We start from the raw sequence: 16156 nt of genomic DNA on the forward strand, positions 1-16156 counted from the left end.
TAAGTAGTTCTGCTCCTTATTTCAAGACCGAACATAACTTACAGGGTGCAACCGTGAAACCCTACATCCAGGATGTATCATTTGTCAAGATGATCGGAGACTTACCTTAAGGATGCATGAACTTGAAGATCCCATCACCAGGTAGCAGCTGGAGGGCTGCAGAGGGAAACCTACCAACACAAACCCTCAAGGGCATGTTTGTAGTTGTTTCCTGTTGTCAAGCTAAACGTGTCCTGTTAATCTGGTGTTGAACAGTAACCGTGCTGGAAGAAAGGGTTGCAGGACTGATAACGCTGTATCTGCTGAACATTGTAGGCATTAACCAAATGTACTCTGTTCAATCCGGTTGGGTGTCATCGAAAGCCAAAATGAGCTAGTTTGCATGACCTCTTAGTTTTCACTTAGTGATCTGTTGGAGTTAAACACATGATGCTGCTGCAACTATCTGTGGGGAGATTTTCTACCACAGAATTCCTTCTGTTGGGGAAAAAAGACCTCGGCATGGCTATGAATGTGTACCCTTGCCCTGGGTGCCCAGCTGTACTGTTTGGATCAAGAATACTGATGTTTGTGTCCTAGGTAAACATGGGTCATGCATGTGTTCCATGAGATAGGCCTGTCTCATGGATTGCGGTCTTGTTGGATGGGATGGGTCACCCAAAGTGCTACCCTCGTAGTAGTAGAAGTTTACTGCTTTCCCCAGGAATTAATCTGCACTAGCGCAATGGTGGCACCATACCGTGGAGTGATCAGTTGGAGTGAACAGGTCCTTTTTCATCTGTATCACACTGGCTCACTCACATTTTTTAAAGTTACACTGTTGTATGCCTACCTCACCCTTGACCCTCATCAGTTAGATGTGCAGTGCAGTGCAGAAGTGGTGAGACTGAACAGGTTGTATGTGTGTTTTGGCAAGGGTGCAATACAGGGGTAGTGCATGCATGGTGAGTGCATGTACTGAGTGTATGTGTAACTGCGAGGAGCACAGTAAATGAAAATGTAGTGATATGCAGTACGTGCATTTACTGGGTGAATGTGTACCTGCCCGAAGAACAGTACATGAAGGGTGTAGTATTGTGCAGCGAGCACATGGTGACTGTGTCCTGATTGTAGGTGTGCCTGCAAGTGGCTCAGTACAGAAATGCTACAGTACTGAAGTTCATGCAGAGTGTCTGTGTGCTGAGTGTATGTGTGCCTGTGGTGACACAATACATGGAGGTAACAGTGCTGGACAGTGTGTGCTGTGTACATACACTAAGTCCATGTGTGCCTGTGATGGAAGCTTACATTGGGGACCCTGGGCTCCATTTTGGGAGGCCTGCTTCATAAAGACCTGAGGAGGTAGAGGAATCCCCGTACATAGGTTTGTGTATTGCTGCATTCCTGTGAGCTGGGCGGCACACATTGGAGGCGGGAAATCGGAGATTCCCTGCACACTTCAAAGGGTGTGTTTTGATTCAGTGAGAGATCACAAGGAAGGGGCCTGGACACATCTTAGGAAGGAGATGGGGCTGATAACAATTGTAAAGAGTTGGTCTGAGACCTCGAGATTCCCTTTTGAAACACATATCACTGTGGTTGACATCCAAGTGTGACCTCTAGTCACTCATGACCTGTGTTGTGGGACTAGCAGCTTCAAGTATCTCCTGCTGTGACAAAGCTTTTTAAGAGGAAAATGGTGAGGAAATATGTGTACTTCAAAATAAGCAGAGCTTAAACATACAACTTCAAAGACCCAGACCCTAAATCACATTTGGTGTCTGGAAATAGACTATAAATAAAGTAAGGTTGAGACCCCAAAAATTGACTTTTGCCAAGCAACTATATGGGCTGTATGAGAAGGGGAAGCTCTACAAGACTTCTGCCTGTGACCAAGACTGGAGGCCAAAGCCTGTAGCCTCCCTGCTGGATGAGGGGACAGCACCCAGGGAAACCAAGATCACTTGCTCGGGTGCCTGGAGTTCCAGTGCCTGTCTACTTGCCAAGACATGTGTGCCTTGTGAGAGAGAGGAGAACGTTTGAGGGAATGAGGTCCAGTGAAGAACCCCGTCAAGTGGAGTCCTGGTGCGTACTCTGAGGAGACTGCTGCTGCACCAATTGGTTGTTTCCTGTATGCAGGCCTGAGTCTCGACCCATGCATGTCAGGAGAGGGCTGCTGTGATGATAGCCATATAAAAAGATTGCAGTGAGGTAAGGGCAGAAGCCTGTGTGGAATTGTTGCAGCAGCCCCGTGAGTCAGAAGGGGCCACTGCGGGGAAAAAAACTGCCTTGGGATCAGGGCCGAAGCCTGCTAGACTCTGTAGCGGCGACCCCATATGCCAGGATGGGTCGCCGTGGTAAGAACTGCAGTCCGATACGGGCTGAAGCCTTGCGTGGCAGTGTTGTGGTTTAATCCATATGCCAAGAGGGCGGCCAGGAATAATAGTGCCATATGGATCGGGCAGGAGCCAGTGGGCTGAGAGCAGTGGTGGCCTGTAGGTCACCAAGAGCAAGGAGAGCTGTAAGTGACCCGCCCCTTAGAGCAAGGGAGGACGTCATACGTGGACTGAGTTGAGGACATCGTGGGTGCATCTCCACCTCAGCAGGATCTGGTCGGGAGCATCAGGCTCACTCTCCTCCCTCATTTGGAAGCATAGAAACATACCCACAGGTTGAGCTCAAACACCTCTGATTGCTGATGGAGAATTACCAGAAAGGCTAAAGAGAGAACCTGCACTTGCCAAATGGCGCTGCTAAGTCCCCATGTAGCTGACTCACGTGAGCAGAACAGGAGCTGTAGAGAGTTCTGGGGATGGGGGAACCCTCCAAGACTCTGCACGCTTCCTCCCTGCAGGAGTGGGTAAGACTTGTTACAGGCCTACCGGGCGCTGGGGAAACCGCTGTTGAAAGCGTTGCAGTGCGAAGACACTTTTGACTGTATTCAGAGTCAGAATGGACTCTTGAGATAAGACCTGCAAGTGAATATTCCCTGGATTTGAACAGCAGTGAATGGGGAAAATCCCCAATCACATTGAGTAGGTAGAACAGGGACCTGCCAATGAAACAATAGACTTTGTGCTCTGCACCTTGTTCACGCTTACTTGCTTGTACAATCTAATCACCACGCTTTACTGTTGCTGCTAATTATTTTTAATCCAACAAGTGATTTTTACCTTTTCTCATAATGCATTCAATGTTCAAACAATATACATTTACTACAATTACATTTCTAGTGTAACTTTATTTCTCAGGTACTCGTTTCAGCGTTACATTATAATGTGACCATAGAACTTTTTTGATGAGCCCAATGCATTTCAGCACCTTACTGGTACCTTCATCAGGGACCAATCTGTAAAAAAAAAAAATGAAAATTTCAAAATGTAAGTGTTTATGTATTATTGCCCATGGGTGCTTTGCTAATATGTTTTATGTTATGTTCATACCTGAGTGAAACAACCTCTCAAAAAGATGTAACCACGTCAATGTCACAGTAACCGCTATTTTTCTGTCAAAAGAAAATGGTAGGAACTCATTTGTAACAATTTTTTTATTTTTTTTATACAGATTGGCCCCTGATGAAGGTACCAGTAAGGTGCCGAAATGCATTGGGCTCATCAAAAAAGTTCTATGGTCACATTATAATGTAACGCTGAAACGAGTACCTGAGAAATAAAGTTACACTAGAAATGTAATTGTAGTAAATGTATATTGTTTGAACATTGAATGCATTATGAGAAATGGTAAAAATCACTTGTTGGATTAAAAATAATTAGCAGCAACAGTGAAGCGTGGTGATTAGATTGTACAAGCAAGTAAGCGTGAACAAGGTGCAGAGCACCAAGTGCACAGTGCGTGATTAGATGGGCCAGCATACCCATCATAACTGACGATTTAACAAAAAGGAGTGACTATCCTTATTAATCACAGCACCGATTGATTAGCACAGTTAAATACGAATACAACGGAGTGCTCCTCACACACCCAATAACTGAAGTAAATGAAACAATAGAGCCTCGACCTCAAAGGGGAAATGTGTTGTCTGTGAAAGCTCGTACCCTTATTTTGAATGAGTAGAGTGAGAAACAAAATATTTCTTTTGGTAATAAAAGTAGCATTTGGCTAGACATTGATTTATTGCTGCTGCTCACTTTTTTAATTATGAGATGTGTTCACAAATCCGTATCCACACCACCACCCACCAGCCTTTCAAGGGAGCCTGGAACTGTTCAATCACATTTACCACTTAGAGGCAAGTGCAGAAGGGGAACTTGGCCCTGTTGCTCGGGATCCATAGTACCTCGGGCCCCAGGACATCAGGAGTAAAATGCCTCAACTCCCACGGTTGGGCCCAGTAACACTTGCATGCTCATGGCCTCCCGAAAGGAGTTCTGACCCTTCTGTAATCAGTCACTGAAAATGGAGATATGAAGTGGCCAGTGGAGGCCACATCATAGCTCCTTATTGTGCTAAACTCAAAATGGGGACGAAGAGACTCCGTGTCGGCTCAACATCCTGTGATTCTGGACTTTAAGTAACTTTCAGCCATGCTGAACTGCTGCTAGACAACATGGCTTAAAGACATTCACATTGACAAGGTCAATAGCTTTGGCATTGCCAAGACCTATTGGCTTTGCTAATGCCGGTTTTTAAATTTTTGTTGCGCTTTGAAGTCAGTGGTTCTGTTCATGAAGTGGCAGACTACTCTGGCGAAGCTTTGCTCCCTAGAAGTGCCTCCTTTGATGCCTAGGCTTACATCCTTCTGCCATCTGCTGAGGGGAATCAGAACACCCTTGGCCTCTAGCTGCTGTTAATACAAATACTTTAAATAGTAAAAACTGACACCCACTAAACGACTTTATTAAAACTATATATATTTTTAATGATAGATGGCAATTAACTCCTATGTTTAGAATACAATTCTAAATTTTTTGGGAATTCCGAAAGAATTCCAGGAATATCCTTTGAAATAATGAAACTGTTGCAGATTTCCAGGAGTACTCAAATGCAGAACTGATGCCATAAATGGAAAAGTAAACAGGTGTACATTTCGAAATGCGGAAATGTGATGCAAAAGTATATTTGCTCTTAAACTTTTTTCCTAGTTTTCGACACGGAATAATTTTCATTATGGAGATTTTGGTGGCATTTCCTCTAAATAACCAATCTCAAAACATATGTTGTTGTGTCCTTAACAGTGTTACATTCACAAGTCTTTCAGTGGAGAAAGCTCCCTGCAAATTTTGGTGAATACCAGCTTGTGTGTATTTGCTTTAAAAAAAATCGGTGTTCTCAGGGACACCACTAACCCACGCCAATTCTAATTTTACTAAAACGGAAATGAGACTATAGTGTTAGTCTGCGGTAGGAAATCCTATTTTTTCTGGAAACCCCCCCCCCCCCACTATTCCTCATTCTTTGAATCAAAGATTCCATTTTACAGTCGCATAGTGATTTTTCGGATACCCAATTTGAACTTAACGTGCAAAAACTTTTAAAAACTGGATACTAGATAGGAAATCAAAAACCCTCATTGTCTACTAGTAGGAGTGGGATCTGACACGATTCAAATCTATGCATGATATGAAATGCTATTAATCTGCTGTTCTCTAACCTTGTCTCAAAATTGCTGTTTTTGCAGGCTGACAGTCAAGTTGACCAGGTGCGGCAACGCTTCTATGAAGTCTCTCTGGAATATGTCTTCCAGGTGCAGGAAGTTCAGGAGAGGAAGATGTTTGAATTTGTTGAACCGGTAAGTGCCAAGAAAGGAGGCACAGAGTACAATCAGGATTGTGAATACATGCTAATAATAAAGGGCTTAAGAGAATGTAAGGGTAAGAGCTTGCATAGGTAGAAAGAAACAATTTGTTTAAGTTTTCTTATTTAATGTCTGTTGTCCGGGTTCCCGTTTGTGTCATAAGGGAAAGCCAGATCTAAAGAGTAATGAGGCATGTATTCCTTCCTGTTCTCGCACACATGAAGAATAGGCATAAGTGTCTTTTTAGTCCTCTTACACAACAAAAGTTCCAGCAATTTTTTAATAAAAATGTTTGTTACCATAAAATGTATTTCACAAATCCCATGTGATTTTCGGACATATCACCTTGTTCATTCGATAAATGACACACTTCTACAGGAGTATTCCCATTCCATGGTCTGAGAAACAAAATTAATGAATTGCACCCATTTTAACATTCTAACCCGAACCGATTCCAAAAATCTTTCACAAGAAAAGTTTGTCAAACTGTAGTCTAGTTCCTCACTCCTTAGACACTCAGTGTCTTAGATGTCATAGCAGCTCCCTTTCTGAACTGTACCCATACATCCTTTTTAAATCCTACCGACCAGAAAATAGTTGGCAGAGGTCTTTGGACCATTTCCATTTTAGTTAATTGAAAAGAAACTTTTGATGTCAATTTGATCAATGTGATCAACTGGGTACATTTTTATGCAATATATTTCACACTGTTAAATACACTGTTAATAGTCTCTCCATGCAGCCACCCCTGTTTGGAATGCTCACTGCTTCCAACGTTTGTAATCATTTTCAAATCAAATACTTTATTCGGTTTTCATAGATTGGAAGAACCATAAAAGTACATATAAAAACAGTGGTTATACAATAACATTTGTTAGAAATGTTCTATGTACATGAGCATTAGCAGCAATTAGATAAACAGACTTTTCATATGTTAAAAAGGATATCCGGATGTCAGGGTCGGTAAAGAGAACAAAAAAGAGACATAATATTGTGGGTGACATTACACGATTGCAGATACATTATCAGCATATCAAATTCATACTATGGTCTAAGTGTGCCCTACATCTCAGCGTTGATTTAAAAAATCTGGCTACCTGGTTCGCTAAGTACTCATCCCCTAGAAATTGTAATCGAAGAAATGCTGGGCGACATCTTCTTAGACTCATTGTCTTTAGGATAGGGATTATCCAGCACTTTCTTTGAACTATATAAAATTTGCAAAACAAAACGAGATGAATGGTCGTTTGGATGGATAAATCATCACAGGGGCAGGGGGATAAACTTCTCGCCCAGTCATTGGTTCGGGGAAAGGTGACAAGGTGATGCAAAATGTTCATCCTAAACCGTGTTAAAAGTAACATTCGTAGGTGGTTAAATTAAAAGTAAGGTATGGCTGAACGAACAAAGTTGTTTGAACCATTAGCGAATGTTGTACACTTTTTTTTGTCACCTTGTTGCTCAGTCGGAGCTTCTCTAAATGTGTCATACAAATTATTTTGAAAGATTTTCTAGACAACTCAGCAATTGCTAGGGCGTATGGAAATAGTTTGCCATTCCGAGATCATAAAAAAGGTTCTTGATGTAAGCAATCCAGCCTATCTTGTGCGCATTTTCCAGTAAGAGACAATCCAGAATAAGGTTTTGACATAATGTTGTTTTAGTGGATGTCCATATTCGGTGCCACAACAAGAGAGGCTGGATTCTCACCAAGTCAGTCTGGAATGGCAAACCTAGCTCCATGTGGCAGGAATAAGTTGCAGAGCCCCGTGGCAGGGCAAGAAGATATCTTAGAAAATAATTTTCCATATTTTGAATAGTTAACCTTCCCGTAACCCCAAACCCCGCCCCATAGATTGCAGTGGCTATTCATTTTGCCTTATATATATGTATTAGTTCAGTTGGAGGCCACTTCCCCAATCTGCGTGAAAAGCTAGTTAGTGCCGCTGTTGTCCTAGTGAACAGCAATTTCCTAGTTTCAATAGCTTGTTTCCAAGATTACCTGGTTGTCCATCACAATCACCAGATAGGGGTAGGTATTTGAACTTTCCAGCTTGGGGTTATCTATGAAGATTGCCTTGGACCTGTGTGAGTTACCACCTAACGTCATGACGTAGGTTTTTTTAATATTAATTTCCAGATCTAGGTCAGCCATGTATGAATGGTATCTAGGTAAGACGCGCTGCAATTCTACTGGGGTACGGGCTAAAATCACTGCGTCGTCCGCGTAAAGCAGGGCAGGTATAAGTTGTTTCTTGATTTGTGGTTGGTCCCGGCACCCTTTCACCATGGCTCGCTGGAGACCATTGGTGTAGAGTGTAAAAAGAAAGGGTGCCAGGACCCAGCCCTGCCTTACTCCCCGCCGAACAGCGCCGTTAATTGTCTGCCCGTTCCGTACCTCACTCGGGCATTTGCTCCAGAATATAGTTCTCGTATAAAGTTTACTATGGATGGTTCTACCCCCATTTCCTGCAGAACAGATCATAACTTACTATGACTTACGCAGTCAAAAGCTGCTAAGTCGACGCATGCCAAGTACAATGACCCACCCTTGGCCGATACGTATTTGCCTGCTAAAAGTGTAAAATTTAGTACCTGTTCTGTGGTACCTAAACCCTCGTGAAATCCGAATTAAAGGTCCGATAAAACCCTGCTCTCAATAGCCCAGAGTTGGAGTCGCTCTAAGATAATACGGCCCCCCACCTTGCCTAGCGAGTCCAACAACGATATTGGGCGATAACAGGAGGGAGATTGCCTGGCTCCTTTTTTAAAAATTGGGACCAAGATGCTATCAGACCATGTGTTAAGCAATCCCACCATGCAGGACGCTTCCAGGACACGGGTTAAAATGGAGGTCCACAATTCCAAGTTTTGTTTGTAAAGGTCTACGGGGACCCTATCAGGGCCTGGAGCTTTGCTGCTCTTACTTGCAAGTAGTGGTAGTTATACTTCCGCTAGATTGATATCAAGGTGAATTGGGAAGGATGGTAAGTCAGTTTCCACAATACTTCCCCCATTCTCATTCAAAAAGGGAGGATCTTCATGAGATAAGGCGAAATCGGGGCAAAGTGATTAACCCATGATTGTTCATCAATTGCTACATCTATCCTAGGATTATTAGTGTTATCCACTAGGAAGGGAGATTTAACTGTGGCCCAGAAGGCAGTATTATCCTTTGTGGCACAACTTTTGCGGAGTTGTGCCCATAACTCATCTTTCAGTTCCTTTTTCCTTAATTTTAATGCGTTATTATAATCTCTTCTGAGGTTTGTAATTTCGTTTTTATCCCTATTTTGTCTATGGAGGGCTATTTGTAATTTAGAGTATGCTTTAGTGCAAGTTGCATTAAACCATCCTTTTTATTTTTTCAGTTTTGGTTCTTAGATTAGCACTGAGGGCTTCTTTTACTGATTGGGTAATTATCTGAAAGTTTTTCAAAACCACCTGGTGCTCGCTGGTAGGATCGAGACATTTTTTGATAGCCCTAAAAGAGTTCTTCACTATCTTCGTTGTGATTTTTACTGGATCTATTTTTTCCCATTTCAGTGCAAAGCCATTCACTCTGTCAAGGGACAGTGTTGCCTGCCCCAAGATGTGTAAAGAATTCCCTCTTTCTGCCTTGCTTGGCAGAAATAGCGTAACGCTATTGGGATAATGATCGCTTAATGCGATATCGTGAGTTGCGAAATTACATATTTGGGACGAGGAGGCGATGGTAATTAGAATGTAGTCGAGGATGGTAAATAATCCTCTCCCACTGAAAGTGCTTGTGAAGGCAATTGGAGGATTCACGAGCTCATTTGCCATTCCCAGCTCGAGATCAAACATTTTCTGGTTTAAACTATTCCCCGTCGGCGTATGGAGAAAATGGGTAAGTGGGACTTGATTTTCATCCTCAAGGCCACATGTTGAACCGGAGCTGTGCCCACAGATATGTTAGTTAAAATTCCCCCCATACTATAACCAGATCCTTCCTTGTTTTTATTTTTAGGTCTTGCAGGCAAGTGTGAATCTCGCCTATCACACATGATTTCATCCTGTCTAAGGTTGTTATAAAAATTTCATATCAATAGATCAAGAGGAGAGAGAGGACCAGGTAAGCTGGTCCGAATCCCCGGGGTTATATGTTCTATCAAGAAGGACCAGTACCATGTATGATTTTTAGAGGGTGAAGACTCAGAGTTGTACGTTTTCCGAAGAAAAGGAACCGCTTGGGTTTTCCATGAAGCCCTCACCCACCGACCTAGTCGGTGGCATGCTTCATCATCGGGCCCACCACAGTGACACAGAGTGTGTCCCGGGTGTGCTGCGACGCCAGATGTTACTGCGGAGCTGGTATTCTTACTGAGTGTGCAGTGAAAAGGTGAAGGAAGTGAAAGTTAAAATGCCATACAGGAAGTCCCAGTACCCGAGGGATCAATTCAATTTAATTTCTGGGCCCCTGTTAGCGGTTAAAAGGCAAGCGGATGCAGTGGAGTTATTTAGTGAACTCCTGCATCCTGTGTGGTCGACATGTTTCAGCCAGGCCTTTTTTATTAAAACTGGCTTTCCTCAGGACCAAATGATATGTGAAGAAGTGCAAATTAAACTATGAAACTAAATTATAGTGATTGTGTTAAATGATAACAATGTGTCGCACGCCCTAAAGTGCGTATATGTGTTAGAGGGGGATTCCCTTTGGTATTGCTACACAAAACATAAAGGACAAGGACAAACGTACAAGGGAGAGTCATATTTAGTATTTAAAACAATGTTAAGAATCATTAAATGCAATGATGCCGACTTATAAGGTGGGTGTCCGAGATTTTAGACGGCAGCGATGTGGCAGGAAAATATGCCAGAAAGGGGCGTGATAATTCTACGCCGAAATTGTTCGGAAGTGGTGGTGGGCTAAAACAGCGAAATGGTAACCAAGTGAGGCATAATTTGGTGAAACATTTTATCCTCACATAGGCTTTTTCTTTTGAAGCCTTCTTGGGTCACCTGGCAGAGATAGAGACCCTAGAGAAAATGTATAGTTTATCAAGCAACCTGCAATTGAAGAGAGTTGATGTGGCTTACCCTTGTTTTGGAGCTTGATTTGATGTGGTCTTACTCACGGTAATGCCGATCTAGATCCTCCTTGGAACCTACGTCCTTCTGCGGTGCCCGATACAAAGGTAATGGGCCTTGGACGGTGGTTATGTAGGCTGTGCTTTGACCGGATTGGTTCTACCTGTATTATAGTAGAGATAGAAGAAGGTGCCTGCTTGCGCTTTCGCTGAGTCATACGCCGCTGATCACACATGGGTGTGGAGTTAGGGGGTGTTCGCAATGCGCATGTGTGCCGAAGTGGTAGTGGCTGGGCATGCGCAGTGCTTGTCCCTTTAGTCTTGTACATGAGGAGTCCACGTTGGGGGATTACCTCACGGGATCATGGTTTATTAAAGTTAAGGGTTTGTGTGAGTTAAAGGAATTACAGTTCGAGCACATTGAGTGGACTGGGAACACTAAAGTTAAGGAAAAGTCGGAGTCCATGGTTAACGATGATTTAAAGAGTTCCAAGGTATGGAATCGTTAAGGCCATGGGTATGGGTGGAGAGACGGTATATCCAGCGTTGTTCTTTGCTGAGCAGGTCCCTTTCGTTTCTGTCTGTCAACTTGAACTGTTCAATCACAGTCCAGTTGAAATCGTTAGGAGTGTGGTTATGTGTGAGGAAATGATCAGTGAATTTGCTCACATTTTTGCCACATCTGATGGTGCTTCTGCGTTCGGTCATTCTTGTTTTCACTTTGCGGGTGGTCATGCCCACGTATCTGAGACCACACACACAGGTGATTAGATATACGAGATTGGCAGAGTTGCAGTTTGTGAACTGGCGTTGGGTCCAGATTTTGCCGGGTTCAAGTGACAGGGTTTTGGACGATGAAGTTAAGTGACACACGCTGCAATCATTGCATGGTTGATGGCCAACGAGTTTAGGTAGTCCCCAAGCATTCAGGATTGTGTTGCATTTTGGAGTGTTCGGCGATCTGGGCCTGGTGGAGACCAATTGGTCCCAGAAGTTTTTGCTTCTTTTGTAGGCGAATCTTGGTTTTTCCCAGTTCCTTGTGCCTGAGTTAATTATTTTCCAGTTCTTTTGGATTATTCTCGACACCTGGGTGGACGCTGTGTTGTATGTAGTGACACAAGTGAGTACTGGGTCTTCCGGGGGTTTGACAATGTTTTCGAGGAAGGCCTCTCTGTTCTGGTTTCTGGCCCTTTTCTTTGTTTTCTGTATGATCCTGTTGGGGTAACCTCTTTCAAAAAGCTTATCAGCTAGGTCTTTAGACAGTTTTTTGAAGTCTGATAATTCACTGCAGTTACGCCGTACACGTAAAAAGTTGTCCATACGGCAGGTTTTCCCTCAGAGCTCAAGGATGGAAACTTTCGAAGTGCAGGAGAGAGTTTCTTGCTGTTGGTTTGAAGAAAGTGGTGGTTTTCAGGCCTCCTTCTTCTGCCTTGATGAGTAAATCAAGAAAGGAAAGTTCAGATTTGCTTTTGGTGCAGGTGAATTTTAGGTAAGGGTCACAATTGTTAACCCAGATGAGGAAAGAATTTAGTGAGTCTTGGTCACCTTCCCAGATGATGAGGATATCGTCTATGTAACGACGCCATAGCTTGATCTTTATCTGGTATGGGTTGGTGGCGGTTTGGATGAATGTGTGTTCAAAGTGATGAACGTATAGACCTGCCACGCTAGGCGCGAAAACACTCCCCATCGAGGTACCGTTGGTCTGTAAGTAAAACTTCCCTTCATACTCAAAATAGTTCTCCTTCAAAGCTAAGGTGGCACAGTCCATAATGAAGCTCACCGGTGTTTGGTATGTCCAGTTGGTACCTAGTAGAACGTCCCGAAGGACCCCCAGAGTGGCGTCTTGCGGCAAACTGATGTATAGACTCTCGACGTCTAATCCCACCAGGATTTGGCTGGAACGATCGAAGGTGATGTCTTTGATGATAGACAAGAGGTGCTTAGTGTCTTTTATGTATGATGGCGTGCATTGTACCAAGGGATTAAGGAAGAAATCACAGAACCGTGATAGAGGTTCTAGGAGGGATTGTATCCCTGACACGATGGGACTCCCTGGTGGAGGGCTGATGCCCTTGTGTACTTTGGGCAGGATGTAGAAGTAAGGTGTTCTTGCATTTTTCTTGCACAGAAAATCCGCTTCTTGTTTAGAAATTTTCTCAGTGTCCTTCGCTTCCGTCACTAGGTGGATGATGGTTTCTCTCAGATTATCCGTAGGATCCGATCTGAGCGGTTTGTAGTTCCTGGCATCGCTCGGGAGTCTTGTGCACTGCTTATGGTAGTCGGTTTTGTCCATGAGGACTATACCGCCCCCTTTATCTGCAGGCTTAATGGTGAGGGTTGGGTTGTTCTGCAATTTTTTGATGACATCTCGTTCTTTTTTCGAGAGATTATGAAAAGGTTCCTTGTATTCTAGTTGTTCCACTTCAGTGTATACCGCTTGTTCGAAGGTTGCAATCTCAACCGGTATTGTGGCCGGTGGTGGAACAAAGTTAGACTTAATTTTTAGACCCCTCTCATTAATGTTTCCGCTGGTGATGGTCCGGTTGTTTTGTTTCTCGAAGAACGCTTTGAGTTTTAGTTTTCGGAAAAACTCAGCAAGCTCTTGGTGTAGTTTGAAGAGGTCCAGTTTCGCTGTGGGGACAAACGATAGTCCTTTGTTGAGGACGTCGATCTCTTCCTGACTTAATTCGGTGGATGAGATGTTGAAGACTAAAGGGTTAGTGGGCCTTATTTGCTGGTGCCCGGTTGCTCCCTCGATTTGTTCCTCGTGTTGGCGCTCACCGGTTCTTCCTCTGGGGCCCATTGGACGTGTGTGGGGTTCCGAATCTTCCCAGGACGACGTTGGTTGTTGTTGCCCTGAAAGTAAGGCATATTGCCTGGTGCATACATTGGAGGATAACCGAAGAATGGTGGTGGTTGCATTGGACCAAAGGGTGGTGGGCCATAAGGTGTGCCCTGCTGTGGGCCTTGCCAGTGTTGTGGTGGTCCTTGCCATGGTTGTTGCCAGTGTTGGGCTCTTTGTCCTCGGCCTCTAGATTCGTTCGACCCAGAGCTAGAGTTGCTGGAGACGGAGCTATTGTCTCCCGAGCTGTCTGTGTCTTTTTTAGGGGCAGTGTAATCATCTGCGGCGTACGGGTAAGTCTTTAGGTAGCTGTATTTTTTCAGATCTTTTTCGAATTTTTTGATCTTAGTTTGACTCAGGTAGTCTTTATACTCTGCCATTTCTCTATTCTGGTCGTCTAGTTTCTTTTTGTATCCGGTCAGAGTGGTCTTGAAGTGAGACTCCGTGGTTTGGATCTCTATTAGGATTGCATCCGAAAGCCGTTTTGCAGTCTTGATAATCAGGACTAACCAGTCCCTGGTGCAGTGCCAGGCGATCTAGGCCCAGTCTTTTCGGAAGGTGGGGTCGTCTAGGAAGATTCTAGAGGCGTTGGTGACCAACCAGTAAGCCTGCTGGTGCTGTATTAGTTCATAAATATTGTGCAAGGATAACGCCATGGAGGATGGTGCGTATCCTGTTCCGCTTCTTTTCAGTTAAAGAGTCCCAGTCTGTACTTTGCGCTACGGTAGTGGATATATTGAAGTCTGCCAGGAGACTCGGGTCAGCGAGAATCTCGCTGACATCATCCTCGGTGAATGTGAGGCCATGATTTTCTGCCATGTTTGGTAATTAGTTTAACTCTCGCTGCTGTGCGCTGCCTAGGTATCAATAGATCAAGAGGAGAGAGAGGACCAGGTAAGCTGGTCCGAATCCCCGGGGTTCTATGTTCTATCAAGAAGGACCAGTACCATGTATGATTTTTAGAGGGTGAAGACTCAGAGTTGTACGTTTTCCGAAGAAAAGGAACCGCTTGGGTTTTCCATGAAGCCCTCACCCACCGACCTAGTCGGTGGCATGCTTCATCATCGGGCCCACCACAGTGACACAGAGTGTGTCCCGGGTGTGCTGCGACGCCAGATGTTACTGCGGAGTTGGTATTCTTACTGAGTGTGCAGTGAAAAGGTGAAGGAAGTGAAAGTAATAAAAATTTACCAGCGCAATAAGGTTGCTTTTATCTACTCTCAGAGTAATAATTTGGTAGTTTTCCTCTGTTTTGGTTTGGGCAGTTTTCTCCAATTTGATGATGTTAGAAACAAAAATGGCAAGACCACCCTTTGCTCTTCCGGAAGTCGAAGGGATGGCCATGGAGTCAAAGCTTTTATAACCTTCTATATGCAGAGCCGGTGTTTTCCAAGTCTCCTGTAGGCATAAAATATTGAATTTGTTAATAAAATGAATCCAAATTTCATTATTTAGTTTGGCGCTCAAACCTGCAACGTTCCAGAAAGGTAGACTTAGTGTCGATTTGTCTGGGTATTCCATTTTTGGAGGCCCTTGAGAGATAGTGCTACTGCTTGATTCAAAAAGATGTACGATTGTGGGTTCTACCGTGACATCTTGGGTTTGTTCTAACTCTCGTCCCTGTGGAACCATACCGTGTGGTTTCCTCTTAGCCAGTCAGTCTTGGTCTTCCAATCCTGAAAGCGTGTTGAATCTATTTACTGTATGGAACCCCTGATGTGAGTCGTATCTCTTTGTGGGATCGGAATTAAAAGTGTGTTGTGTGTAGTTCAGAGGGGGGTAAAAAAAAGCCCAGTGGGAGTGTATTTATCTCGCCCTTGGCAACATGCTTACTTCCCAGGTCATAGAGAATTTTTTTTAACTAGCATGGGTGATCTAAAAGTGAGTATGATGCAATCTCCAGGGAAAGATCGTACGCCAGTTCCCACCCACTGCACCCTTGTGGCCATTTTAAATTCTCTAAATAGGCAGTCATCTAGCCCTGTTTTAAGCCCTAACCAGTGTAAAGCCTTGTTTCTGAGTGTTTTCCACCCCACTGGTTCTAAAGGCGGCTTTCGTGGAACATTGCCAGCCCTATTATGTAAGGAGTCGCCGTGGGAGGGAGATCGAGTTTTTCGCCTAATCCTAGTCTTGCTCTGGGATGAATATCAGAGTTAGGAAGAGAATACGGATGTACGCAGAGGGGGTGGGCGAGGGTGTCTGTCGAAATAATATCTGTAGTTGTCTTTTTACAGGGTTGTTTCCCTTTCCTGGAGCTATGACTAAAGGAGTGTTGAGTATCAGAATGTTTGACCTTGTGTTAGTTTTCTGATGATTGTTTAGATTCCCATCGAACTGATTATCCCCCTCATTTGCTAATCCTTGTTTATTGGAAGAAAGGTGTGTGTTATTTTTAGAATGCCCTATGTTTGTGGATATGGATTGTTCTACATGGGTCAATCTGGTTTCCATTTGGTCCAACCTAATCCTAAACTACATGTCTAACCTTTCCACCACTGCAATAAGAGACTTAATATCATTATTAGT

General features: G+C 43.8%; 1 protein-coding gene across 6 annotated transcripts in view; it reads left to right on the top strand.

Moving 5' to 3' along the window:
* Window positions 1-16156, top strand: part of ARHGAP26 (Rho GTPase activating protein 26) — a 2045367-nt gene that overhangs the window by 470419 nt on the left and 1558792 nt on the right. For all 6 annotated transcript variants that reach the window (XM_086931644.1, XM_086931645.1, XM_086931643.1 and 3 more), the window contains exon 6: window positions 5618-5728. In XM_086931644.1, the coding sequence (XP_086787770.1) occupies window positions 5618-5728 (111 nt within the window). The remainder of the gene's footprint in view (window positions 1-5617; window positions 5729-16156) is intronic.

The sequence above is a fragment of the Lissotriton vulgaris genome, chromosome 7, assembly GCF_964263255.1.
Source record: "Lissotriton vulgaris chromosome 7, aLisVul1.2, whole genome shotgun sequence".
Taxonomy (NCBI): Eukaryota; Metazoa; Chordata; class Amphibia; order Caudata; family Salamandridae; genus Lissotriton; species Lissotriton vulgaris.